The sequence below is a fragment of the Trichosurus vulpecula genome, chromosome 3 (assembly GCF_011100635.1).
Source record: "Trichosurus vulpecula isolate mTriVul1 chromosome 3, mTriVul1.pri, whole genome shotgun sequence".
In the NCBI taxonomy this organism is placed as follows: domain Eukaryota; kingdom Metazoa; phylum Chordata; class Mammalia; order Diprotodontia; family Phalangeridae; genus Trichosurus; species Trichosurus vulpecula.
This window is the reverse complement of record NC_050575.1, coordinates 35,300,987-35,327,817: the sequence shown is the minus strand read 5'-3', so window position 1 is coordinate 35,327,817 and position 26,831 is coordinate 35,300,987. Positions and strand designations below refer to the sequence as shown.

Below are 26,831 nucleotides of genomic sequence, written 5' to 3'. Positions count from 1 at the left end.
TCATATATAAAGCATATGTACTATACATAAACTTTAATATAAAGATTTCCAGAGTGCTTTAGGTATGTTATCTCTTTTGACACGACAACTCTATAAAGTAGGTGCTTATGTTATCTTCATTTTAAAGATGAGGACACCAAAGTAGACAGAAGTTAAATGACTTAACAATCGCTTAAACATCTAATGTAAGATTTGAAATCAGATATTCTTGATTTTAAGTCTGTCACTCTACTTAATGCACTACCTATGGATCCTTTTCCTTTTTCTTTGATCCCTTGAGTATAAGCCTACGAGCAAGCGGTATAACAGGGTAAAAGGGAAAGCATAGTTTCATACACCTTTTTAGGCATAATTCCAAATTGCTTTCCAGAATGGGTTACTAGCATTTCTGTTTTTCTGCAACCCCTCCAATGTTTGGCATTTTTCCTTTTTTTGATCACTTTTTCCAAATGTGAGATGGTACCTCAGAGTTTATTTTAATTTTATTTTTCTGATTATTAGTGATTTGTCACATTTTTATGTGCTTGTTGATTGCTTGAATTTCTTTGATTTAAAGCTATCTGTTCATATCCTTTGACCACTTATTAATTGGGGAACATGTTTCAGTTATCCTTAAACCTAATTTTTACACATAATCTCTGCAGCCCCAAACCCCATTTGGCAGTTCTTGAGGGCAGCAATGGAAATCTCACCTGTCTCTGATATCATGTAGGTTTATTGTGAGTCGTTGGTGATTGCCTCCTTTGTCCTCTGACACATGACAGTTTCTCTTCCTCTTGTACCAGCTCTTCCTGTTAGGCAAGTCTTGGAGTTCCAGGACAACTTCTGTTGCTTCCTCAGTTATCCTGTCCAACTTAGTTTTGGGCAGTTGGGCTAGTAGATTTATTAAAATTACCTGAGGCTACATGAACAAGCAGCTTTTGAAAGGAGAATTGCGAACTATTAACAAGTCATACACTCTTTGAAATCCAAGTCCAAATGGTGTGGAGGTGTTTTTTTTTCCTCACATCTGCAAATTTGCAAAGATAACCAAAGATGGACATGATGACATGTGGAAGCTTATGGAAGACTGGAACCTAATGCAGTGCTAGGAGAGCTATAAATTAGTCTAAACATTCTGGGAAGCAATTTGGAATCATGTTTTAAAAGGTTTCTGAAATGGCCATAGTTTGACTGAGACTCCCCACGGCTAAGTATATTCCAAGGAGGTCAAAGACAGAAAGTTTCTCTCTGTGTATATATTGATATTTAAAGTAGCACTTGTGGTAGCAAAGAACTGGAAATAAAGTAGGTAGCTATGAATTGGGGAATGACTAAATAGGCTAACATGTATATGATAGGATGTATGAGAATTTTGATCTGGAAAACAATATAAAGAATTCAGAGAAGCAGGGGATGATAGATAAATTAATACAGACAGAAGTAAGCTGAACCAGCAAAACAATACGGAGGTCTGGCTAATACACAGAATGCTTGGGGTGGTGTTTCTTCTTGTAGAGAACCTGGGATGCCTGCTTCTGGGAGAATCATGATGAAATAAGGGAAGTGCCTTGGGGGAGACTAGAGCATATAGAGTATAATTGGTTCTGATTGACTTGTGGTTTGACCTTCTTTCTTCGAAGAGGACCATGACATCAGGAAGATGATGCCATGACTTGCAGTTGAGTTGGATTTGAGGGAGGGAGGACTGTGCAAAGTTGCCAGCCTCACTGGTGATCAGGACAACTGGAGATGGCCCAGGATGCAATGGGAGACCTTGACCTTTTAAGCTAAGGTCTTTCCCAGTTCTTGTTTTGACTGAGGCAGTACCCATTCAGTGATTAGGCCTCTTTAAGTGAGTCAAGGGATGGCCCCATTAATTAAAAAAAATAAAATAAAACTATGAGGGGAAGACCCTGAGGATTGCTGACTGAAAGAGAAACAATTACTTGCATTCATTCTAAGCCCTCAGGGCCCAAAAAATAACTCCTTTCCCCTCTTCTCCCACCCATCCTCCTCCCAAGGAAGGTAAATTTTGATGCCTGAAACCTCCCTAGTTATCTTGGAGTTGACTGGATAGATTTCTTTCTTAAAGACCATGCCTTAAAGAAAACCTAATTCACTCTAGCTCTCATCGATTGGCCATCGATAGGTCCCTGCCCAAGTGCCACTTAATGGTTTTCAGTTAACTAACCACATGTTGAAAAGGTGGCTTTTTGTTTAGCTTCAGAGACTGTAAAAAAGGCCTATTGAGCTTGAGCTCTTCTCTCTTTTGCCTCATTCTGTATAGGCTTCATTTGGTGACTCTTTAGTGATCTGGTGAGAAACCATGTTGACCTTGGAAATTTTGGAAGCTTGGAAGATGGAGCCACAGGCATCTGGGATACCCAGTCCAGGCCGGCTTTCCCATCAATGCCATAAGAAACGATCTCCAGGAATAACCTTTGGGATTACAGCTAAGGGGTGTCCGTGATGAGGACTAATGTAGTAGCAGTACACTTTTGGACATGAACTTGGTGGGACTGATATTGTGTAGGGAACAGCGCTAAGTTTTGAACCCATTGCTCCAGCCCAAAATGGTATAGTGGAAATTATGTCCCAGAGGTATTGGGGTAAATGTTTGCCAGATTTTTGCTCTCGCTGTATCTTTGAAATAAGTATTCCCTTGTAAAAACTAATTGATATTGTTAATTGGTTAAATGGAACTAGTGCTATTATTCAGTGGCCTGTTAATTGGGAAGATCCTGCTGCATGGGTGTGAGCCATTCATAGTAGAGAAGAGACACCTCAACCCTTCAGGGTCACCTTGAACCATGATGTAGCCAGTCTGGATCTGAGAGTATATAAGGTACAGATATATACATGATGACTACAATAGTATATGTAAGACAGAATACTATAATAAAAATGAACACTGTAATTACCATGACCAATATTGTCCAGTGCCTAGTACGGTGCCTGGAACATAGTGGATACATGATAAATTGCTTGTTGATTGATTTATGTGAAACAAAAAAAATCAATTTTTAAAAGTTAAAAAAAATTTCCTGGGGTTGCTTTAGAAACATCAAAAAGAAACAGGGATGATACCAGTTTCTCTTAGACCTGGGGAGGAGAGTGATTTGCAGTTCCTGCTTTAAGACAATGACAGACAGTGCCCTTTGTATATTAATCACCATGGATTGAAAACTAGCTCTGCTCAGTCATTTAACTCCACACAGAAAACCTCTCTAGGAGGAGTAACTTGCCAAAGTGGATCCTGTAGAGGCAAGGTTGAACCGACTTCAAATTCCACCTCTAATCTATGTGAACATGAGCAAATTATTTAACCTCTGTGAACCTCAATTCCCTCATCTATACAATGAAGATAACAACTTGGGCATCTTCTTTAAAGGCTGTTGTAAAGAACAGAATCATAATATGTTAAATCCTTTGCAAGCCTTAAAGTGCTATATGAATGTCAACTATTTTACTCCCATTCTGTTTCTCATCTTACAAGACACTATCTTCTTAATGTTATTTTATGGAGAATAGTGGATAAGGGATTGACTTTTGCAATTTAATAAGTGTTGCAAGGAAACCTCATCTACTGTGGACGCACTGACTGAATTTTCAAGATGATTCTAGTAGCAGTGCAGGACACAGTAACAGACATACAGACGCACACATACCCATATTTCATCTGGTTCACACATGACTTTTATTTCTTACACTAGGATTCTATATTTTGAGGTCTTTTAATTCCATGTAGTTTCGGCATTATGCGTATTTGGTATGGTAACATCTATTAAAATATTATTCTTAAATTTTTATGGGCTGAAGATTATGTTTGGAAAATTGTGAGCAAAATGTCAATCTACTTGTTGAATTCTTGGAGAATTTGACTTTAGTTAATATAATGGAAGCCCATCATGTGCTCTGCTTGCTACCAGTTCGTGTGGAGGTTCAGTGAACCTGCTTCTGGGCCATAATGGAAGGGTTATGACCCTTCTTCATTTTAGAGCATATGCTTATATTTTTTGACTGCTGACGGCTGACACTGTGACTAAAAGTCTTTTACTTGGATGTTGAGCCAGAACTGACTGTATGTTTAAAAAAAAATCACAGACAAGTGAAATCTCTCTTCCCCTTTTGAGTGAGGAGGAAGAAATGCTGTTTGTTAGCCACTGGGTAGGGAAAGAGGTAATTTTAACTGCCTTCTCTGCCATGTGTCCATGAACACTTGGCAACTTTTTCTTCTATTCTTGTTGTGTCTATTCTTTCCTGGTCCTAGATGAAGGAATTGGACTGGATGAGGTCAGGACCTTGCTCACAAAGTCAGAAGAATCATCTGTCCATGTAGCAACAATGCTGCTTGCAGCTGCCGTGGGGGCATAGAACCAATAACACCATCACACAGGGGGATTGCTGGCACAGGTTCTTTGATCTGCTTTTCTAAAGGAAAGCAACTTTAAAGGGGTCAACAATCTTACTTTAATAAAACATATATATATATATATACACATATATACACACACACACACCATTCACTTAGTTCAGGGAAAAGTCAACACCCTGAACTTCAAAGCAAATACAAATAGAAATTACAAGCAGAAATTATATAAACAGAGCACAAACACAAATCTGCAGACAGGGCTTCTTACTGTCTGACCATAGCAATATATACGTAGTTGCCAGAGAGAGAAGCACCAACATCTGGGTTTTCAAAGCCACGGGGCTCCTTAATGGCTACCCAGAATCTCATCTGGCTACATCACACAAACACTCTTCCCATGAGTGAGCCCCAAAGCAAAATTCTGACCTCTAAGTATATATACACTTCTTGAGGGTCAGAGGGCATTGCAACCCTTGTACTCAGGCTCGTGTGACTTAGGCTTCCATGTGACTTAAGCAGGTCATGTGGGCCTATTAATGGATAGAAAAGATCTTCCCATCAAGCAAAAAATACATTAATGATACAGTCCAGCAACTAGCATCCATAGCAGAGCCTGCTAGTAGCAGGAACAGCCAGGCTTAGGACTTTAAGAAATAGCCTGCTTGACTCAGCACAGCCGTGTATTTACCCAGAAGCCAAGACAACATGTCCTGCAAAAAGGGAGTCACTTGTCTATTGACCATACCATACCTCAAAAGGAACTTGGGGGAGGGAATGTTAGCATCAGTTACTTTAAATTTGAAGCCAATCTCTCTAGGGGCCGAGGTAGTTGTGGAGGTTTTTGTCCCACTTTTGCTATATGTTCTCAGAAAATATCCCTTTGTAAAAGCTAATTGCTATTAATTGGTTAATTAATATTTAGTCGATATTGGTGAATCACTGGCTAAATGATATTGAAGAGAGATTAACTGGTGTGGATTTGGGAGAAAAATACTGGATGGGATATTGTGAGTGATAACATTAAGAAAAGAATCTCCTAACCTTTTAGTGGTACCCTTAAAACCCTGAGGGGAGAATTGGTAGCCTTGTTCTAGGTATACAACTGACCAGTGATAGTGGGAAGGTTAGAACCTATATGTGTCATGTTAATAGTGCGTGGTTCTGGCCATCTGATCATGTTTTTTGAGGCATTTCATAAGCGCTCAATTTTTGCAACCCACAGTGATATATACTTACAAGTTTCTACTATTTCCTTAGAAACTTGTCTATTATTATTATTATTATTATTATTATTATTATTATTGTGGTCATTACATAATCCCTAATTATATGCCTTATAAATGTATTGTATTAGTTGTAAAGGGGCATAGATGACTGAAGTTAAAAAAAAAAAGGTTAACCTCAAGGGCATGTCTTATCAATAGTATTAATGCCCGTGGTGTTAGTACCACCATCTTTGCATGTCAATTTATCCATTTCAATAGTATAAAATACAATTAACATGTATATATTTATATTTTTGAGGAATTTTATTTGCTTCTTCCATGCAATTAATACTGTTCCAGATAGTAATTATTTTGACCAGAAGTTACATGTACTTTCTTTACCTTGTTATTTACACTGAGTATGGGTTTTTCTTGCAAGTGTAGGCTCTGTAATATGAACTTGTTCTTTTCACATTAAGCCTCAGTGAGTTTCCCAGATAACAATAGTTACTGGAAGTGATTTGTCTGGATGTGAAATTACACACCTACGTGATGAGGAAGACTATCTGGAAGGATTTTACCTCCTATATTCATATTGGGACTTGCCTTCCCTCTGTAGTCCTGAGTCTCAGGTTCCAGAGCAAGGCTACATCTCTCTCTCACAATTCTAGGGGTACCCCTGAAAAGTCAGAGATGGTTCTCTAATGAGGGTTTGCTTTTCTTCAGTATTGGCAGCTGAAAATGTTTACAGCCAGTATTAAATCATCATTCACTGAGGAGATACAGTGAGAAAACTGGTATATGACAAACATCCTTCCAAAAGTATATGGCGCACTTTCCCACAAGCACACACAGAGTCCAGTGGAAAGTGGGCTCAAGCTTTGAGAGCACATGTGGCAAAGAAGTAACTCATAGCTCTGGGTTGCTTTAGGTCCTTTCCTTCTATTGGTGGGGTACTCGAGTAGTTTACCTATGGCATAGTGTAATTTTCTTTTTTTGGACTCCTCCTGGAGCTGTGAATTTGTCTTTTTTAATTTTTTGCAGGGGTGGGGGAGGCAATAGGGGTTAAGTGACTTGCTCAAAGTCACACAGCTACTAAGTGTGTCAAGTGTCTGAGGCCGGATTTGAACTCAGGTCCTCCTGACTTCAGGGCTGGTGCTTTACTCACTGTACCACCTAGCTGCCCCATGAATTTATTTCTTGTTTGCCCTTGGTAAACAATGCAGACACATCAGTCGGCTGATCTTGGGGTAGTGCTAGGAGGTAGATGGGAAGATGTCAAATCCAAAATCCTCCACATCTTTCCAAGCTTCTCCTTTGGCCAAAAAGGTGGGGAGGGAGGAGACCTAGGATGAGGCTCAAACCAAGGCCTCCGCTTCCTCCTCTGTCCCCCAGTGACTCTGTCAGGAAATTTCCTGGAACACCATCTCATGAATGCTTTTAAAACTAGCTCAGCATTGGAGTTGTCACATCATCCCAATTCCATGCTTAATGTAAAGAACAAGATTGAGTTCAGTCCACTGACTGAGCATGGTATCACTTACTCTAAGTGGGATGGGGTGACTTGATTGATTTACACCATTACTCAGCTCCGACACCTGTGTTTTCTTTCCCAGACTCTTTTTGTGTGTGTGTGTGAACGTCTAGTACCCTTCTACAAGAACTCAATAAAAACTCATGTTTATGTAGCATTTTAGGGTGCTCAAAGTACTTTTTCCTACAATAATTTTGTGAGGAAGGGAGGGCAAGTATTATCTCTACTTTGCAGAATGAGGCTCAGGATTCAAATCCAAGTTGTGTAACTTACTCCATTCCTTTTCCCATTGTTCCATTTTTTTTCTCAAAGAGCTATCTCAGATTTCTTTTTTTTTTAAAGCCATTACTGATTATGCCACCAACATTAAAATCTCCCATCCCCGACCATAACAGTCATAGTCTTTACTAGTCGTTCCCAATCTGTTAGCCACTGATCCTGGAGGGACCTAGTAGTTCCAATAAAAATATATAGGATAACTCATCATAACAAGTTTACATTCGACCTCTTATAGCCTTGGCCAAAATGTATGTATTGTGTTTATTATTGGGTGCCACATTTGAGAAAGGACATTGATAAGGTCGAGAGTGCCCAGAGCAAGGCAAACAGGATGACAGAATGACTTGAGATTATGCCATATCAAAGCTGGTTGTTTAGGGTATGTTTGGAAATTTTGAGTCTGTCTTTCTCTACTCAAAAAACTACAACGGCTTTCTAGGCTAAAAAGGAAACTGTTTCAGGCTGTAAAACACTACAGACAACCATTCCAAGGCTTACAACACATCCTACCCTTCACTCACTCTCTGCCTTCAAGCTAAAAAGTGACTATTTCCTTGTGTATCTCTCATCTCTTTGGCTCAGTGCAGGCTGTTTCCCATTCCTGGGATGTAGTTCTTCCTCATTTTCACTTCTTAGGAGCCCTAACTTCTTTCAAACCTTGACTCAAGCACAACCACCTACGGGAGGACTTTCCTCATGCCCTTGGCCGATTATGCATCAGACCCCATCACTTCATATTTGCATTGCATACATTTTTATTTACTCCCAGGTATACATATTATTTTCCCCCTAGAATATAAACTCCTTTGAGGGCAGGGACTTTCACTTTTATCTCTGCCTCCTCAGTGCCTTGCATAGGACTTAGCACATTTTGAGGTGGGGAGAGCAGTATTCAAATTTGTGATTTTGTTGGTGTAGGGAAGCAAGGAGGAAGCATCCTCCCCTCATGAGGATTGGCAGCTCTTCTGCACTATATAGTCTGAGCACTGAGAGATTAAGAGATTTGACCAAATTCACATAAACACTGTGTGTCAGAGTTAGGACTTGAAGCCAAATTGTTCCGACTCCAAGGTTGGCTCTGCAGCCTCTCTGCCAACTTGCCTTTTCTTGCTTCATATGTTACAGACACCTAGTAAGTGCTTATTGAATGAGAGAATGACTGACTTGTTCTGCTCAACTTTGGAGGGCCAAATTAGGGTGTGGGTAGAAGTTAGAGTCAAATTTAGTCCAGTGGAAGGAAAAATTTCCCTTAAATTAGAACAGGCTGCACCAAGTGGTAGTGGGTTCATAGATGAATACTTGTTGAAGTTATTGAAGAAAAAAACCAGTACTCTGGGTTTTAGGTTTTACCAGAGATAATTTTTACTAATTAAATTAAACTAATTCTAAGCATTTCTTCCTTTGAGAGGGTGCAAAAATTTCTCGAAGTATCCTAATGCTTTTGAAAATCTCTTTAACAAGCCACTTTAGAATTATTCATAATATTTTTAATTTTAATTTATAATATTCTTAAATAGTAGAGAAAATTGCAGAGTAAAGATTGAGGAAGGATTCTTAGTACAAAAGTAACTTAAAATGTCACTATGAAAGCCAAGGGAATAATTTTCTTAGAATCATCCAATCCCTCTTTCTACGATTCCCTCCAAGGATTTTTCTTTTTTGCCTGGTCAAAGGTGAATTCAGTCTTCTATTAACTGAAATATTCAGACTTATTCCTAGTCTTAGTCTGATCATTGTCCTAATCACGTAAGCAGGGAAGGCCATCCTGAGCTTATCAGCCTATAAGGCTTGGGGATGGGTTAGAAACCAGTTAGGCCTTTGATAGGAAGGGTACAAAAAAAGATTTAGCAAAAAGTTTAGCAAATTGATACTTAAAGAAAGATTGATGTTGTTTTCTCTTTCTATTGATCCAAAGGCTTCAGACTAAGATATGGAGAAAAACATTTTCTTAGTATTTTTAAAATGGGGAGCAGGGAGGTAGGGACCTCAATGTGCTTCCACAGGCCTTGCTAAGGCCAGATAGAGTCTCTGTGGTCCCTCATAAGAGTCTTTATGAAGTTCTCTCGGTATATGGAACTGACCCTGATTCTGTGTGAATTATCATGTCTTCCACATAATAGCTCATATTATTACATAGAAAAATATGTACATGTGTGTGTATATATATATATATATATATATATGTGTGTGTGTGTGTGTGTGTGTGTGTGTGTATATGTGTGTGTATATATATGTGTATAAGAGGCAGCTAGACAACTCAGTGAATGCAGGGCCTGGAGTCAGAAAGAATTGAGTTCAAATGTGGCCTCAGACATTTACTAGTTTTGTAACCCTGGGGAAAGGTATTTAACCTCTGTTTACCTTAATCTACTGGAGAAGGAAATGGCAAACTTCTCCAGGAAAACCCCGTGGACAGTAGGGTCTAAAGAGTCAGACATGGCACAATATCTGTTTTTGTGTATGTATATATACATATATAACCTTTCGAATGTATAAAAATGCTACTGTGATTGATAAAATAAAAGTTCATTTAAAAACATCATAGAATTCTTTATAGCTTTCTGCCATCTTGTAATTTCTTAATAAACTGATGCTAATAGTTTAATATATGTATATGTACTATGCATGTGTGAGGATCTGTGACAATTTTTTTTTTTTTTGCAAAAAAGAGGTCCTTTCATTCTTTGGTGGGAAACCAATAGTTTACTAATACATGCTGGACCACGATCATATTTTTTTTCCATTTATTTGTTTTATTTTTAATTTATGGGATAAAATAAGCATGTCCACAGTATAGTATAATTTAAAAAAAAGATGATTGCACATGAAACTGCAAGTCTCTTACATACCACTTGACGAAAGAGGTAGCACAGAATAATAGAAAGGATTCTTTCTAGCCTTGGATGGTTTGGGCTCTTCACCCTATTCTACCCCCTTAGCAGTCATATAACTTTGGGCCATGACATATAAGCTTTTCCCATCTGTTTCCCTATCTATAAAATAAGAAGCATAGGCATCAACCATATCGGAGGAATTGAATCCCCTATGTGGCTCAGTGGAGAAGGTGCGGGGGCCTGGAGTCAGGGAGACTTGAGTTCAAATGTGACCTCAGGTACTCACTGACTGTGTGACGCTGGGAACACACTTAACCACTGCCTCAGTTTCCTTATCTATAAAATGGGATTGATAATAGCACCCACCTCACGGGGATGTTGTGAGAACAAAATAAGAATACTTTTAAAGGGATTTTGCAAATCTTAAAGCCCTGTACAAATGCTAGTTATTATCACTATCATTATTTTTATCTTTGTCACATTTAAACAAACGTTCATGGATAATTCTCATCTCTCCACATTACTAAATTCCTTGAAGTCAAAGATTATATTATTTCTTCTGCATTGCCCTCTCACCCAACAGAGTGCTTATCAAGAAGCCAGCAGAAATTTTTGTTTTTTGTTGTTGTTGACTTGTGTCCTACTCTTCATGATCCCATTTGGGGTTTTCTGGGCAAAGATACTGGAGTGGTTTGCCATCTCCTTTTCCAGCTCATTTTACAGATTGAAGCAAACAGGGTTAAGTGACTTGCCCAGGGTCACACAGCTAGTAAGCATCTGAGGCCAGATTTGAACTTGGGAAGATGAGTTTTCTTGACTCCAGGCCTTGTACTCTATCCACTGAGCCACCTAGCTATCCCAACAAATATTTATTAAGTGCCTAATATGTACCAGGCATTAATCTAGGTGATTGGCATATAAAGACAATAACAAATAGCCCTTGTTGGAGAAACAACATGTGTAAGTAAGTTCAAAATGTATAAATAGTAATTTGGGGGAAGGGAAGAAAGAACAAACAACTTGGGGTGGGTGGGTTGGGAGGTATTAGGCATGGCCTCATTTAGGCTAAGCTTTGGTTCCCCGCCCCCCAATTTTTTTACAGCCTTTTCCATGGTTCCTCTCTCCCTTCCTGCTGCCCCCATTCCACTGAGCAAAAGGAAAAACAAAACCATTATAACAAATATTAATAGTCAAATAAAACCAATTTCTACCTTGACTGTGTCTGAAAATGCGTGTTTCAGCTGTGAGCTTTAAGGCAAGCTAGGGATTCTAAGAGCAGGTGGTGAGGAGGAAGGGTTTTCCAGGAAGGGAGGCTAGCCTGTGATGAGCACATAAAAGGTTCTCAAAGATACTTGAGTTGAAATGAACAGCCACCTATTTTATTTTACTTCTCTCTCCTTTTGGAAGCAACAGATGTTGGATAATGGGGATAAATCAGGAGCCATGGGGGAGAAGATTCAGGAAATTCTTCTAGTGGGTGGAAAATCTCTAGCCTGTTATGACCCCACCTGTGTGTGTCATGACAGTGCATGTATTCAAGCAGAATAATTCAGCCCCTTCCCCATGTGGCCAAGGTCTTTGCAGCTTGGAAGGTCACAAACTCAAGTGTAGTTCAAGGTCGTTTAGGTGGTTTATACTTCCCTAACATTAGTAGTGATATTTGTAGCTTCTGGCCTCCTGCTTCCAGATAGGATTTCTTGAAAAGGAGGAAATACATTCTCTTTTTTTTTTTTTTTTCTAAAAGTAGCATGCCTTTGTATTGCCAGTTGCAATTAATCCCAAAGGTGAAAGCATAAGTATTTGGGATAACTGGAAATGTCTTCTTGTAGAAGGTGGAGTTTCAGCGGAGCTTAAAAGGAAGCCAAAGGGAGAGCATTCAAAGTAGGAAGAACAGCCATTGCAAAAAGACTAAAGAGGGAAGGGAGTGTTGCATGTGTAACAGTGACTGGTGCACAGATACAGTATATCATTTTGCTTGACTGATACAAATCCTTCATGTAGTGGAGATTTCTCCTGGGAGGGTTGTGATGACATGTAATGGAAATGCTTTGGGAAAAAATGGACCGGGTAGGCATGGTAACTGGTTCTGGTTTGCTAACCACATGGTTAGGAGAGACCTTTACAAATGACCCCATAGCCAGAAATGGGATGGTCTTCAAAGAGTGTTAGCCACTATATAGCCTGTAGGAGGGAGGAGAAAAAAAAGAAATTTACGTGATAGTTTTGTTGTCTACTTGAAATAGCAAGTTGTACATAGTAGATTTGCAGTTTCATGTACAATCATCATTTTTATTGTGCTATGCTATGGAAATGCTTGCTTTATTCCATAAATTAAAAAAATAAAATAAAAAAATGCTTCTTAATAATAATAGCTAACATTTATATACCACTTAATGTGTGCTAGACTCTGTACTAAGCACTTTACAATTTAATTTAATCTCTACAACCACCCTGGAAGATAGGTACTATCATTATCCGATTTTAGAGATGAGGAAACTGAGGCAAAAAAAGATTAAATGGCTTGTCCAGAATTGCTTAGCTAATAAATGTCTGAGGCTAAATCAGAACACAGGTTTTCCTGACTCCAGGCCGACTGTGCCACTTACCTGCCCTAAATTGTTAACTGACTGACAGACAGGGGAGGCAATAGTCTCTATATATGCTCTGCCTTTGTCGTCGGACGTGTGGCCTTGGAAAGACACCTAACCTCTGCCTCAGTTTCCTCGTCTATAAAATGGGGTTAATAATAGCACTTACCTCGCAGGGATGTTGTGAGAAAAAAATAAAATAATATTTATAAAAAGATTATGCAAATCTTAAGGCCTTATACAAATGCTAGCTAATATCATTATTATCTGGAATTAAGTGGCATGGTTAAGAAAAACGTTAATAAATACATTATAGAATGTCCAAGGAAAACCATCAAGATGGTAAAGGGCTTTGAGTCTATGATAATGAAGTTTGATTGAAGGAACTGGGCATATGTAGCTTGGAGAAAGGAAGAGAGATGGGGAGAAAAATACTGCTTCAGTATTTGAAGGGCTATCCTGTGGCCTCTCGAGGGCCAAACCAGGAGCAATGGAGGGAAGTAGCAGGCAGACAAATTTAGGGTGAGTGTTGGAAAACATTTCCAAACAATTAGACTTGTCTGAAAGTGAGGCAGTGAGTTCTTCCACCTTGAAGATCTTGAATCAGAAGCTGGATTATCATTTGTTACTAATGTTATGGGGTGGGTGGGTGGGTGGAGATTCCCTTTTGGAATGGGTGTGATTTGACTGTCCCTCCCAATTCTCAAATTCTCTGGTTCTATGATTGCAGGAAGAAATCTGTTACCAGGAAATGCATCAATATTCAAATTATCTTAGAACAAACTCAAAAAGGGAGCGATAGGCTTTTGTGTTGTTAAAGTATTTTCTGAGAAATTGGAGTGATTTAAATATCTCACATCATTAAATTACAGTGATAAGAGGGGCTTTGTGATGATGGCTGTACACGTAGCTCCACACCCGATGCCGATACCCAACTGAAGTTGACACCTAGAAGCAGTGTCTGAAGTCAGGTGCTCAGAGGATTTCAGCAATCTGTTTGATGAGTCATTGAAACAGATAACCTGTGAATGGTTATTATAGTTCATATACTTGTGAACAGAGTTGTTCGAAACCATTTTGCATCATAAAGAAGCAACATCATGTTGAGTGCTCTGTGTTCCCTTTTAGCTGACAGCCTATCTACTGACCTCTGAAGGAGATGATACACAAAGGCAGGTGATTAGCTTCCTCTCAGGTCTCTCTTTTGGAAATGATCGTTGAGCAACAATATTATTCCTGCAATCACACCTCCAAAATAAATAGCATCTTTTGAGAGTTCTTTCTTCTCCTATAGAAACTGCATGAACACTGCATATATTTGGTTCCATTTACCTAATTTCTTCTCAGAGTACTTGTTCAGTACTCTTTCTTTTTTCATAGTCATGTTTATATATTTTATCCTTTAGAATGCAAGTTTTTTAAAGGAAGATAAATACCACATGCCATTTTTCTTTTTCAGCCCAGAATAGTATGGATGCTTAATAGAATGCTTATGTAAGTACTGTAGATAGGCCATTAGTGGAACACTATAATGCCCTGTTGTACTATATTTTCTTTAAAAAAATTTATTGACTCCTTTTGTCCTTACCTCATAGATATTTCCCACTCCCCTACAGACTGAAAACTCCTTTGTTAAAAAGAAAAAAAAATAAACATAAATTTCCATTTTATTGATTATATTTGATGATGTGTGTAATATTCTGTCTTACTATTCTCCAGGGCTCTGCCATGAAGGAAAGGGAAATTTTTATCAGCTGCTCTCTAGGACCTTTATTGGTTTTTCCATTATTCAGAATTCTACTTGCTTTTAATGACTTCATTTAAACTGTAGTTATTGTATATATAAGATGGAGTTTCACTAGTCAGGAATAACAAGGCAACCAGTTTGGCTGAACTATAAAGTGCATAATAATCCTGGGAATGTGGGTTATGTCAAAGTGTAAAGGGCTTGAAATGCCAAATGGAAGAGTTTGTATTTGATACTGAAGATTATAGAAAGTCACTGGAATTTATTGATCAAGAGGATGACATGGCCAGACCCTTATTTGAGGTATATCATTTTTGCAACTAAGTGGAGGATGAATTGGAGAAAAGATTTAAGTCATAGACCAATGAGGTCAGTAGTCTAGACCAGAGGTAATGAAGGCTTGAACTGGGATGGTGGCTTATGTGAGTGGAGAGAAGGGGAAGACGTGTGAGAGAAGGACTAGATGAGAGAGATCTTGTAGAAGGTGATGTGAATAAATCTAGAGTTGGGGTTGGGCAAGGGATTCATGAATATAGAACAATTAAAATTTTGAACTGGTTGAGTATAGAGTCAAAATTAGGAAGGCCAATAATTGTGAAAGGTCCCCAGTCTCACTTTTGTTTTTTTGTTTTTTAATGGTATGATCCTTTGTATTCAGGACACATATGGTACACACTTGAACTTATTATGGTATAACAAATAAGATGTTGTTTTAAACCTAATTTCTTCAAGATTGCCTTCTAGTTTTTGAAGTAATTCTCATTAAAAAAGAGTAGTTCTCTCAGTAATTTCTGTGCTTTCTGTTATAAAATACTGAATTACTGTCTTCTATTGTTCCTGTTTCTTGCTTACCTAGACTGTTCCACTGATTTCCTTTCCTGTTTTTTTTTTTTAACCATTACCAAATGAGTAATGTGGGATAAGGAGAAAGAAGAGTTGAAGTTGACTCCAAAGTTGTTAAACCTAGAAGGATAGGCATGGCCACATCAGAAATACCTAAATTAGGAAGAAGGATTGGTTTGGGGTGGGGGGGAGTCAGTTGCCTTAGAAATAGTGGGTTTGAGATGCAAATGGGACATCCAATTGAAAATGTTTAATAATCTACTAGTGATATGGGACTTAGGCTTAGGAGAGAAATTCGATATATGAGGTATTTACATCGAGCTGATAATTGAATCCATGGAAATTGCTGAGGTCACCAAGAGAGAAAGTGTAGAAAAAGAAAAGGGCCCAGGACAGAGTCTTGGGACACACCCACAGTGAAGAGGTGGAACATGGGTGATGATACAGCCAAGGAGACTAAGGAGCAGTCAGTAAAATGGTTAGGAAATGAACCAAGAGAGAACAGTGTTATGAAATCACAGAGAATACAAACTGTTTAGGAGAAGAGATTAGACAATAGTGTCAAATGTTACACAGGTCAAGACTGATGAAGATTCAAATTAGGTTATTGGATTTGTTAAAATCCTGTTTAGATTACTGTTAGAGTGGAGGCAGTGAGAGTAGACAGCTTTTTCTGGATGAGTGGCTTGGAAGGAGAAGAGAACTATAGGCAGAAATCTGGAGAAGCAAAAGTTTTCACGGATGGAAGAGACCCAGGTACTTTGTAAGATAGGGAAGGAGACAGTAAGAAGAGAGAATTTAAAGATTAGAGAAAGAGAAGGGATGATTGTGGGGGAAATCTGTTGAAAAAGATGGGAGGGTATGGAATCAACATGTGTAGGAGTTGGTCTTAATAAAGATAATGTGATGAGCATGTGGAACAGAATGGACCAGTAGAAGGACAAGATGATAGCCACGGAGGGGCTCAGGCCACTTGAAAAGAATATAGATCCAAGCGCCTCACCAGATTCTGAGAAGAAACTTCCTGAAATGGACATTGATTAATTCCAGCACCTGTTTATATTAAAGCCTGCTTATCATTAAAAAAGAAACTAGAGCAAAGGTGGGAAGACCAGAGGAACATCAGTCAAGGACTTTGGAGATGTAGAGATGAGGAGAAGAGGGCTCTCATAGGGAATGAACTCTTTTTCTCACTCTGAGTTCCTCTGTTGAAATTGTAAAGGGAGGGTTGTGGGGGAGTCTTGAGAAGAGATTAAAGAAGGTTAGGAACAACCACAGGAACAACTGATTTTCTAAATCAGTTTGGTAGGAGGGAGCAAGAAAAAGTTTCTCTTGATGCACTGATGGACCAGTTGAGATTAGATATTAAATTTGTATTCTACCCAGGTTGTCATGGTTGCCTGACTTCCTCTAGCACCATTGTTCACTGTGTTAGTGGGAGCAGAGGAGATAGATGGTGTGAATAATCCAGAGTTGGGGTTGGACAAGGGATTCAGGAGTATAGGACAATTAAAATTTTGAACTGGTTGAGTATAGAGCCAAGATTAGGAGGGCCAATAATTGTAAAAGGTCCCCAGTCTCACTTTTGTTTTTTTTGTTTTTTAATGGTATGATCCTTTGTATTCAGGACATATATGGTATACTCTTGAACTTGTTATGGTATAACAAGTAAGATGTTATTTCAAACCCAATTTCCGCAAGACGGCCTTCTAGTTTTTGAAGTAATTCTCATTAAAAAAGAATAGTTCTCTCAGCAGTTTATGTGCTTGTCTTTATAAAACACTGAATTACTGTTTTCTATTGTTCTTGTTTCTTGCTTACCTAGACTATTCCACCGATTTTCTTTCCTGTTTTTTTAACCATTACCAAATGAGTTTTGATGACTACTGCTTTATAGTTTAGGGTCTAGTAATCCCCATGGACTCTTAATTTGTACAGTATTTTCAAAAAGAGACTTTAAAAATGAAGCACCTAAGAGAGAGCAAAATATATTGTGGGTTTTTGGTTGTTTTCATCCTTAAGAATGACAATAAAATGACAGCAAATGACAGTTAAAAATATACAACCTGGAGCTGACGTATTTAGGTTATTTTGAACAAACCCTTAACTTGGAGAATGCTCTGGATGACTTCTCTGTGGCCTTTGTTGGTTATAATCAATAATAAGAAATGATGTCTCAAATCCTGGTTTCCAGGGTTACCTACTCAGTGCTGATAGCAGGCAGGAAATTAAAACAATCTGTGATCTTGTTTTGTTTTTATTAGTTACAGATGGGAGCTTTTAGATATATACATGTTAGAGTAAAATATAGGTAAATACAGCATGGAAAAACTTCACTACAAAAGAAAAATAACTTGAATAAATAAAGCTAATTAGGTATGTTAATGAAAAAATTAGGACACAGTAAATATTGAGCTAGTTGCCAGGTTATTGCTATGTTATACATAAGTGGTTTTGATATATTATGAGTAACTAACTCTCGTAGTGAGCCCATCCATTCCCATGAGCTTAAATATCATCTCTGTGTTGACGATTCTTAGATTTATATATTTAACCCTATTTTCTCTCCTGAACTCCAGTCCTACATTACCAACTGTCTGTTGGACATTTCAAATATGTTGTCCCATAGGCATCTCAAATTCAGCATTTCCAAAATGAAGTTCATTGTGTTTCCCCGGAAAACCACTCTACTTCTGAGAAACAGGAAACTATTTCTGTTGAGGGTAATTACCCACATCCTACCAATTACCCAGGTTTTGCAACTTTGGTATTATCTTTGACTTTTCACGCGCTGTCACCATACACATCCAGTCAGTTGCTAAATCTTCTGATTTCTACTTCCACAGCATCTCTCACATAAAAATTTCCCCTTCTTTCTACTCACATAGCCACCACTCTAATTCAGGTCTTTATCACCGCTAACCTTAGACTATTTCAATAGCCTCCAATTAGCGGAGACCTAATTAGCCTCCCTTCTTCAAGTCTGTCCCCTCTCCAATCTATCCTCCACAAAGACGCTTTCCTAGAATGCAGGTGTTCCCATATTATGATCCTACTCAATAAACTCCAGTGACTCCCCATTGCCTCCAGGATCAAATAGAAACTTTTCTGTTTTTAACATTTAAAGCTTTTCACAACCTGGCACCAATCTCCCTTCTCACTTGTCACTCTCTTTCATTTATTCTTTGGTTCAAACAAATGAATTTTTTGCTGTTCTTCATGCTCAACATTCCACCTCCCATCTTTGTATGGAATGTCTCCTAAACCTATAATGAATTTTCTTTTTACCTCCACATCTTAGAATTACTTATTTCCTTCAAAAGTCTGTTCAAGTACCAGTTTTTATATGAAGCCTTATGTGATCTTCCTAGTGCCTTTCCCCAGTGTTCCTTTTATTTATTTTGGAGATAAATATGTCATATATATATGTGTGTGTGTGTGTGTGTGTGTGTGTGTACACACACATATGTGTGTGTGTATGTATATATATATATAATATATGTGTGTATATGTATTTCTGTGCATATAGTCGTCCCTGATATGATGTAAGCTTCTTGAGAGAAGAGACTGTTTATTTTTTGTGTTTGTATCCCCAGCTTTTAGAACAGTACCTGGCATGTAGTAAGCACATAACAAATGGTTGCTTCATTATTTGGATGTTTCCTATGCACATGGTACCCAGTGTATATGTCACTTGCTGAGACTTCTTCCTAATTAAAGGACTGGAATTTTTGCCCGAGCTGATGATAGAGATGTTCTGGTCCTGAGAAGATAAAATTAAAACTTTTGTAGCTTTTGTTCCATTTGACAGTTCCTTTTCTCTTTATACTTCATTTTAAGGAATTGTTCTTTTATTTCTGTAACTGGGAGATTCTCAAATATGATTGAAATTTTTATTAGGTCATGATTATTTAAAAGAATGACAAAACCCAGAATATATTTCAGAGCACAGGGAGGCTATTTCTCTCTAGCCTTAAAAAGAAAAAATGATTAGGGTAGAGTACTTAAAATGGAAAAACTAATTCCTTAGAAAAGGAAATTTGACTGGAAAAAAGTTTCATTCAGTTTTTAGCAAACTGTCTAACACTATAACTTTAATTATCCTGACAATTACTCTAATGAATTTCTACCACATATTTAAATGTGGCTCTAGGGATAATAACCTAGACTTAAATTTTTTTTCAATGCCTAGAAGTCATTAACCTTTTTAAGAGCCACAGTGCCAATGGGGACTTTGACTAAGGGGATCATCTTCCTGGTGACTCATCAAATATCCTTTCTTTTCTGCCAGAGGATAAGCACTCCCATCTCAAATGAGATAATGAATGTAAAGCACTTTGTAAACCTTGAAGTGCTTTATAAATGTTCATCATCATCATCATCATCATAATCATCGTCTTCATCCCACTATCATCCAGTCTGGTGATGACTTCATTTCAGGGATTGAAGCCTTCTACAGAGCTCCTGTTGAGCTCAAGTAATGTTTATAGAGGAAGAAAGGGATATGCTAGTAAATATTTAACAACCAGGATGCGAAAGAGAGTATGTACATTATTTACATTTTCTCAAGTCTAGATAATCAACAAAACACCAAGCCTTGATTTATAGCGATTACTTATTTCTGAGGTGTAAATGCTCACACTGATAACTTAATAACCAGTTTGCAAGCTGGTTAGAACTGGTTCCGCCACACTCCTACCCATCCCTGAAATTTCCTGTTGGCTTCTCTAACTAGGGACCAGGCATCTTGGCAATGTGTCTAACATTCTGGATAGAGATAGTCCAACCCAGTTTTCAGTGGAGTCCTTCAAAACAAGGTATTACTATGTTCAAGGGAAATTTGAGTCTTGGTTAATGAAGGTCTGAAGTGTGATTTAATATTAAATGTCCTTAGATAAACAGTTGCTTGGAGGGGTTAATAATAAGACTCTGTCTCTGTCATAAGAATGCAGATTAAAATATGAAAAACTGAAGTTGTCGATGTTTTGCTACCAGTTTTCTTTTTACAAAGTTGGAAGGTATGTTACTAAAACAACCATTTAATTTCAGATATCCTGAATGACGCTATATTTGATGAAGACCATGATGAGATGGTGATTGTAAAGGACATAGACATGTTTTCAATGTGTGAACATCACTTAGTGCCATTTGTTGGAAAGGTAATGTTGACTCTTACTCAAAGGAGACTGTGCTTTTATTATCTTTATTTACCTTTGGAGTTAGTAATTTTTTAAGCAAATTTTGTAAAATTCAAGTCTCTTTTTGTAGCATAAAAGTATACACACACACACACACACACACACACACACACGCACGCACATGACATTTAGAAATAAACCTACTTCTTCTCCCTTTATCAACTGATGAATCTAATAGTTTCTGGCATTTTATTTCAAAGCACTTCATGGAATAACAAAAAACCCTCCAGGGCAGACATTTGGTATTAAATCAGAGCATCTTAGATAGTAGTCTTGCCATCTTATAGGTTACAATAAAGATTTGAAAAAGCTACGTTGGGATTTTAATCAAGGTGACTGCAGTGACTCTCTGAATCTCTGATCTTTATTCTGGTCGAGCAGTGAGTGATCCAAAGTGAATATTTAATACTGCACTCCATGGTCAATGGTGAGAGCAATGTTAACTTCACACACAGCATCAGACTTGAAGCAGATTTTCATATTTATAGCTAGGATTTCATATTATAGCTAGAATTGTTCCCAACACATTTATGTTATGATTTCTCATAAGGAAACTGGTACAATGCTCTTATCAAATATAGACAAACATAACTGAATCTAATACAGCTTTGGTGATCAGTTGAGACATAAGCCTTTTTTGAATTCCACATCCCAAATATGTTTAACTTGAGAAATGAAAATTGTTATTATTTTGTTATAGAACTACGATTATAGACTTTTTGAATTGAAAGGTACCTGAAAGAGCATATATTCTGTCCTGTTCCTTATACAGACGAGGAAACTGAAGAACTTGTTCAAGATCATACAGGAAGTTCATGGCAGAGTCAATGTCTGACCCCATCTCTTGTCTCTCAGCTCAGGGTTCTTTCCACTATACTGTATTGCTTAATTTCAGTTTTATCTACATTTCACTATTATGTATATACTGATTTTGTGCACTTAATATATCGTATAGGTAAGGTATGATGTTTGAAATGATCAGATGGCTAACACAGAGTTACAGAATTTGAGAGTTGGTGGGGGCCTTAGCAACATTTGTCCAACTCATCTACAAAAGGGAGTCTCTCATAACATACTGGGCCACCATACAAGTGGGTACCCAGACTGTACTTGAAAACCTTCAGGATGAGACTACCACCCCTGAGGGAGTGGATAGAGCTATCTTGCCCTACAGGAAAGTAAGGGAAAAGGGGATGGGGGGAGTGGGACGACAGAAGGGAGGTCTGACTGGGGAACGGGGCAATCAGAATATATGCCATCTTGGAGTAGGGGGAGGGTAGAACTGGGGAGAAAATTTGCAATTCAAACTCTTGTGAAAATTAATGCTGAAAACTAAAAATATTAAATAAATAAATAACAAGAGAAAAAAAAAAGAGTATGTCCCATAAAATCAAATAAGCAGAAGAATGAATTGAAGCTCTGTCTACAAATGCCCCCCAGCATAATATAAGCTCCGTGAGGGGATTGTTTTCATTTTGTTTGGCAATAACTCAGCGAGCATTCCGTGTCTGCTATGTGCGAGGGTGAGTGCTAAATACTAGGGATATAAAATTTAAAAAAATCTCCAAGAAAGTTAAGGAAGTGCCCTAAAAGAATTGATATTCTAATGGAGAAGACAACTTGAAAATAACTAGGTACCTATAAGGCATATACATACAGTATGAATAGAAGGTAACCTCAGAGGGAAGGCACTAGCTATTTGAGGGACAAGGCAAGATCTCCTGCAGTAGGTGGGATTTGACCTGAGTCCTGAAAAAAGGTGGAGATGTCAAGAGCCAGGTAAGGAACGAGAGCATTGCAGGCATGGAGGATTGCCAATGCAAAGCTGCGGAGAAGAGATGGGAATATTAAGGGTAAGGACCAGCAAATATACTAACATTGGACTATGAAATGCACGGAGGGAAGTCAAGTGTAAGAACACTAGAAACTTAGGAAAGGGCCAGGTTGTGAAGTCTCAAATGCCAGAGGATTTTATATTTGATTTGGACATGATAGGAAGCCACTGGCAATTATTAATGAGTGAGCAGAGATGATATAGTCAGACCTGCACTTTAGGAAAATTACTTTGGCAGCTGTAAAAGATGGATTGGAGTGGGAATATGAGTCAGGGAGACCAATTAAAAGGCTTTTATAAAAGTCAGGTAATGAGAGACTTTACTAGGGCAGTGGCTCTTGGGATGGAGAGAAGGAGTCACATATCAGAGAAGCTGTAGAGGTAGAAAGGACAAGATTTGGAAGGGTGGCTTCATGTTAGGTGATCAGGCCCCCATCACACTGGTGTTTCAAAGATTCATCCATGATGTTTTATTGTGATTAGGTAGGAAGAAGACAGTATTGGTGATGAGAAGTCATGAGATACACAAGTCTTCAGCAGTAAGTGGCCTTTGCTATTGCTGTCTCTGACTCCAATCCTCCCAAAGACTCTCTGCGATGTCTGATAGTTGATAGCCTGTGCCCACGCTAGCATTACAGTCACTCAGAAGAACTATAAGCTTGTCCTCTTTTGGCACACTGATAATGAGGCTCTCCAAGTTTTCACACAATTTTTCTTTGACCTCACCAAGATTGCACTGATGATGATAAATGGCAATTGTGTTGTCATGAGCCTGTCATTCACTTTTGGGAGGCATGCAATCTTGCTGGCTGGACTGGATCTGATTGCAAAACCTTCACCTCCTTCACAGTGTTCACCACCACCACGGCCACTCCAGAAAAATGTGTATCTAACTTTGACTTCAGTAAGCTGGTCTTCTTTTACCAACCTTGTTTCACCAGTGCTGCTAATTGGATATAGTACTTGGTGAGTTCTCTAGCAACAAGAGCTGTTTGTTTCTCAGTTCTACTAGATTTCATGTTGTCCGTGAGTATACATACATTCCATTTCCAATGGTGAGTGGAATCATCTTCACAAAAGTTTTCTTGGTTTTTGTTTCAACTACAGGGTGAGATCCCCATCTGCTGAGGTAAGCAGGCTAGAATTTGGATGAAGCAGACAATTTTTAGGGCACCTTTTCTAACTCCTTCCTCCCATGATTAGGTGAGCAGTGCAGTCCTTAAAAGAGCTGCACAGACACCCAGGAGGCTGCCTAATTCCTCTGTTGCTTTGGTTTAGTGAGAAGATGACTCTGTGGCCTGGGCTACCTGTGTGCGAGGTTGTGGCTACAGCTTCCAGTGTATCTGCACCTGCTGCTTCGTCACTCACCTTTTGCCACAGTACTTCAAAGTGGATGAAATAGTAGGTGATGAGTGATGTCTTGTGCATGAATTGGCTTTAAGTGAGGCAGAGTTGCACAGAGTCTTGAGGCTCACTCTTACAGTGTCATTGGTGTCCAGTGGCAAGATGGAAGTCAAGATGATTGGTGATTGCCTGGGATGCAGTGGATGACCACAGCTCCTGCTTCAGCTGCCTTCATGGCCTTTGGAACAAAATTATTCTTGTCTACCCATTCCCCTGGGAGAAGTCTTCACATACTTGGGTGGACATCCCCGTAACTCACAGACAGGTTTGAGCCCTGTTGGTTACCCTCAACTTGTTTTGGCCCATGTGCCTAGACAGTTTTATGGGAGTGTAGCTGCTGCACATGCTACAGCTTCTTAGAGATACAGGCGAGAGTTAGGTGACAGGTGGATGAGGAGCCCTGAAAAGCCTCGGCAAATTCTCTCATCAGAGGTACTGGTCCTCACTGAACACCCCTTACACCCTAACTACACCATTGTCAGAAGAGACAGGCAGGATGTGAGAGTGATGAAGGTGATATGTGGTGCAGAGTGCTGGACCAATCACAGACTCATCTTCTTCAAGCTAAACATTTGCATTCAGTAAAAGCAGAGCCTCCAAAGAACTGTCAGGAGACTCAATGATAACAGGCTAGAATATTTCTCTGTGAGTGAAAAGTTAATTGCTGACTTGGAGGGAAAGCTGAATCAGCATAGAGTTGGCAACAGTGGAACAAGAAAGAAAAGGAAGAAAAGTGGGTAGCTTTCAGAGACTTGATGTACAGCACTGCATTTGCTCATCTCGATCAGAACACCCACAAATATCAGGGTTAATTCATTGAAAATTATGGGGAAATTCAGAAGCTGCTAAGTGAGAAATGAAAAAGAAGTCCACAGAGTTTATCAGCAGGATAGTGTGGCAGCATTTAACTCCATCAGAAGCAAAATGCAAGTGAAACTTAGATGTGGGATTCTTGCCTCAGTAAGAAGGCAGATGAGATTCAATTCTTTGTTGATAGCAGTGATCCCAAGTGCTTCTATGATGCCCTGAAGATCTCTGAGCCAAGACCTCTAGTGCATCTCAACTACCTAGTGCTTATGGAGCCATACCAATCAAGGACAAGGACATAATCCTGGAAACATGGGTGGAACACTCCATACTGTTCTTAACAGATCATCATCAACCAGTTCTGAAGCCATAGATCTTATGTCTCAGGTTGTAATCATTTCTTCTCTAGCTGAACCTCCACTTGAAGAAGAGATACTGAATGCCATCCGGCTCCCCTTGTGTGGCAAATCACCTTGTGCTGATTCCATCCCAGTAGAGGTCTATGAGGCAGGGGGTCCATTGCTTAGACTGAAGCTGACTGAAATCTTCCATGTTGTCTGGCAAGAGGAAGTTCTCCCCTAGGAGCTTAAGGATGGAGTCCATTGTTCATCTCTGTAAAGGAAAAGGAACTAGGCTGTCCTGTGACAATCACAGGGTGATCTCTATTCTAGTCATTGACAGCAATATCCTTGCCAACAACAAGAATGCTACCAGCATGCTGCAAAAGCACAGGTTCTTTTGATCTGCTTAACTAAGGAAAGCTACATTAAGGGGTTGACAAGCTTATTTTAATTCAGCATACAAATATCATTCACTTAGTTCAGGGGAATAAGTCAGTACCCTGAACTTCAGAACAAATACAAACAAATTACAAACATCAGCAGACAGACCTTGTCTGATTCAAAACCCAATACATAGTTACCAGAGTTCAACAAAGTTTCAGCATTTGGGTTTATGAGCTAGAGGGCTCCCTAGCTACAGCTGCCTGGAGTCTGTGCATCAGCACCATCATAAGTGAGAGCCCCTAAACAAATTACAAACAGACAGACCCAATACAATTCATAGCTACCACCATCTAGGTTCAGCCCAGGAGCTCATAACGTGGGCTGGCCCAAAGTCACTCGTACCACCACTGCTGTGGGAAAGAGCTCCAAAAAAGAGAAGGCCAACCCCTGGTTTTATATCTTTATCAGCACCAGGGGTGAGTCACACATGCAGCTCACCCATGTGACCTAAAATCGTCACAAAGAGGCAACTTAAACCCACGTGGTCTAAAAGCCTCTGATGTCCCAAACCTATCACTCAAACTCATTTGTAATATAGGCCCTCCCCTGAGTTAGCCCCACCTTGGGCCCCACCTTAGTAACCAATCCACACCCACATAGGTTTTACACCTAATAGGGTTTGGGCCTGGGGCTTAGCACCTAGTAAGGCTCAATGAAATACACTGAATTACTCAAAGGAAACAAACCAAACTCTTCAAGGGCACTTGTTGAACTAAGTGCTAAGAGCCCATTTTGCTTACCAACAGTTGCCTGACAACTGCAGGAGAAATGCCAGGAGTAGAACAGAGGTATGTAAACAATGCTTGTAAACCTGACCAAGGCCTTTGATTCTGTCTGTCATTAGGGCCTATGGAAGATCTTAGCAAAATTGAGTTGTCCAGAGAAGATTGTCAGCATTGTATGCCAGTTTCATGATGGCATGCTCACACAGGTTCTGAATGAAGGACAATGCTATTATGCTTTCCCAGTCATCAGTGGAGTGAAGCAGGCCTGCATGCTTGCTCCCATGCTCTTCAGCATGATGTTTTCCATGATATTGTCATACGCCTTCAGTGAGGACAAAAATGGCATCCAGATCAGCTTCTGCACTGATGGTAAACTATTTAATTTGAAACTAATTTAATTTGAAAAGGCTTACAAGCCAAGACCAGGCCAAATTAGAGAGAGAGTTGGTACATGGCTTTGTTGGCAGATGATTGTGCACTCAGTGCAGCCTCTGAGGCCCAGATGCAGCAGAGTGTGGATTGATTCTTTGCTGCTTGTACTAATTTTGGCCTGATAACCAACACCAAGAAAACAGGGGTCATCTACCAGCCAGCTTCGCGCTTTCACAATAAATGGAGGAATCTTGAATGCTGTGTATGAGTTCACTTCCCTTGGCAGTATACTTTCCAGAGCTGTCCACATAGATAATGAGGT

The 26,831-nt window shown here is 39.1% G+C and overlaps 1 protein-coding gene across 1 annotated transcript in view; it reads left to right on the top strand.

The window, feature by feature from the left end:
* Positions 1-26,831, top strand: part of GCH1 (GTP cyclohydrolase 1) — a 79,060-nt gene that overhangs the window by 37,186 nt on the left and 15,043 nt on the right. Inside the window, 1 exon segment of the mRNA XM_036748511.1 lies at positions 20,434-20,543. Coding sequence (XP_036604406.1) covers positions 20,434-20,543 — 110 coding nt within the window.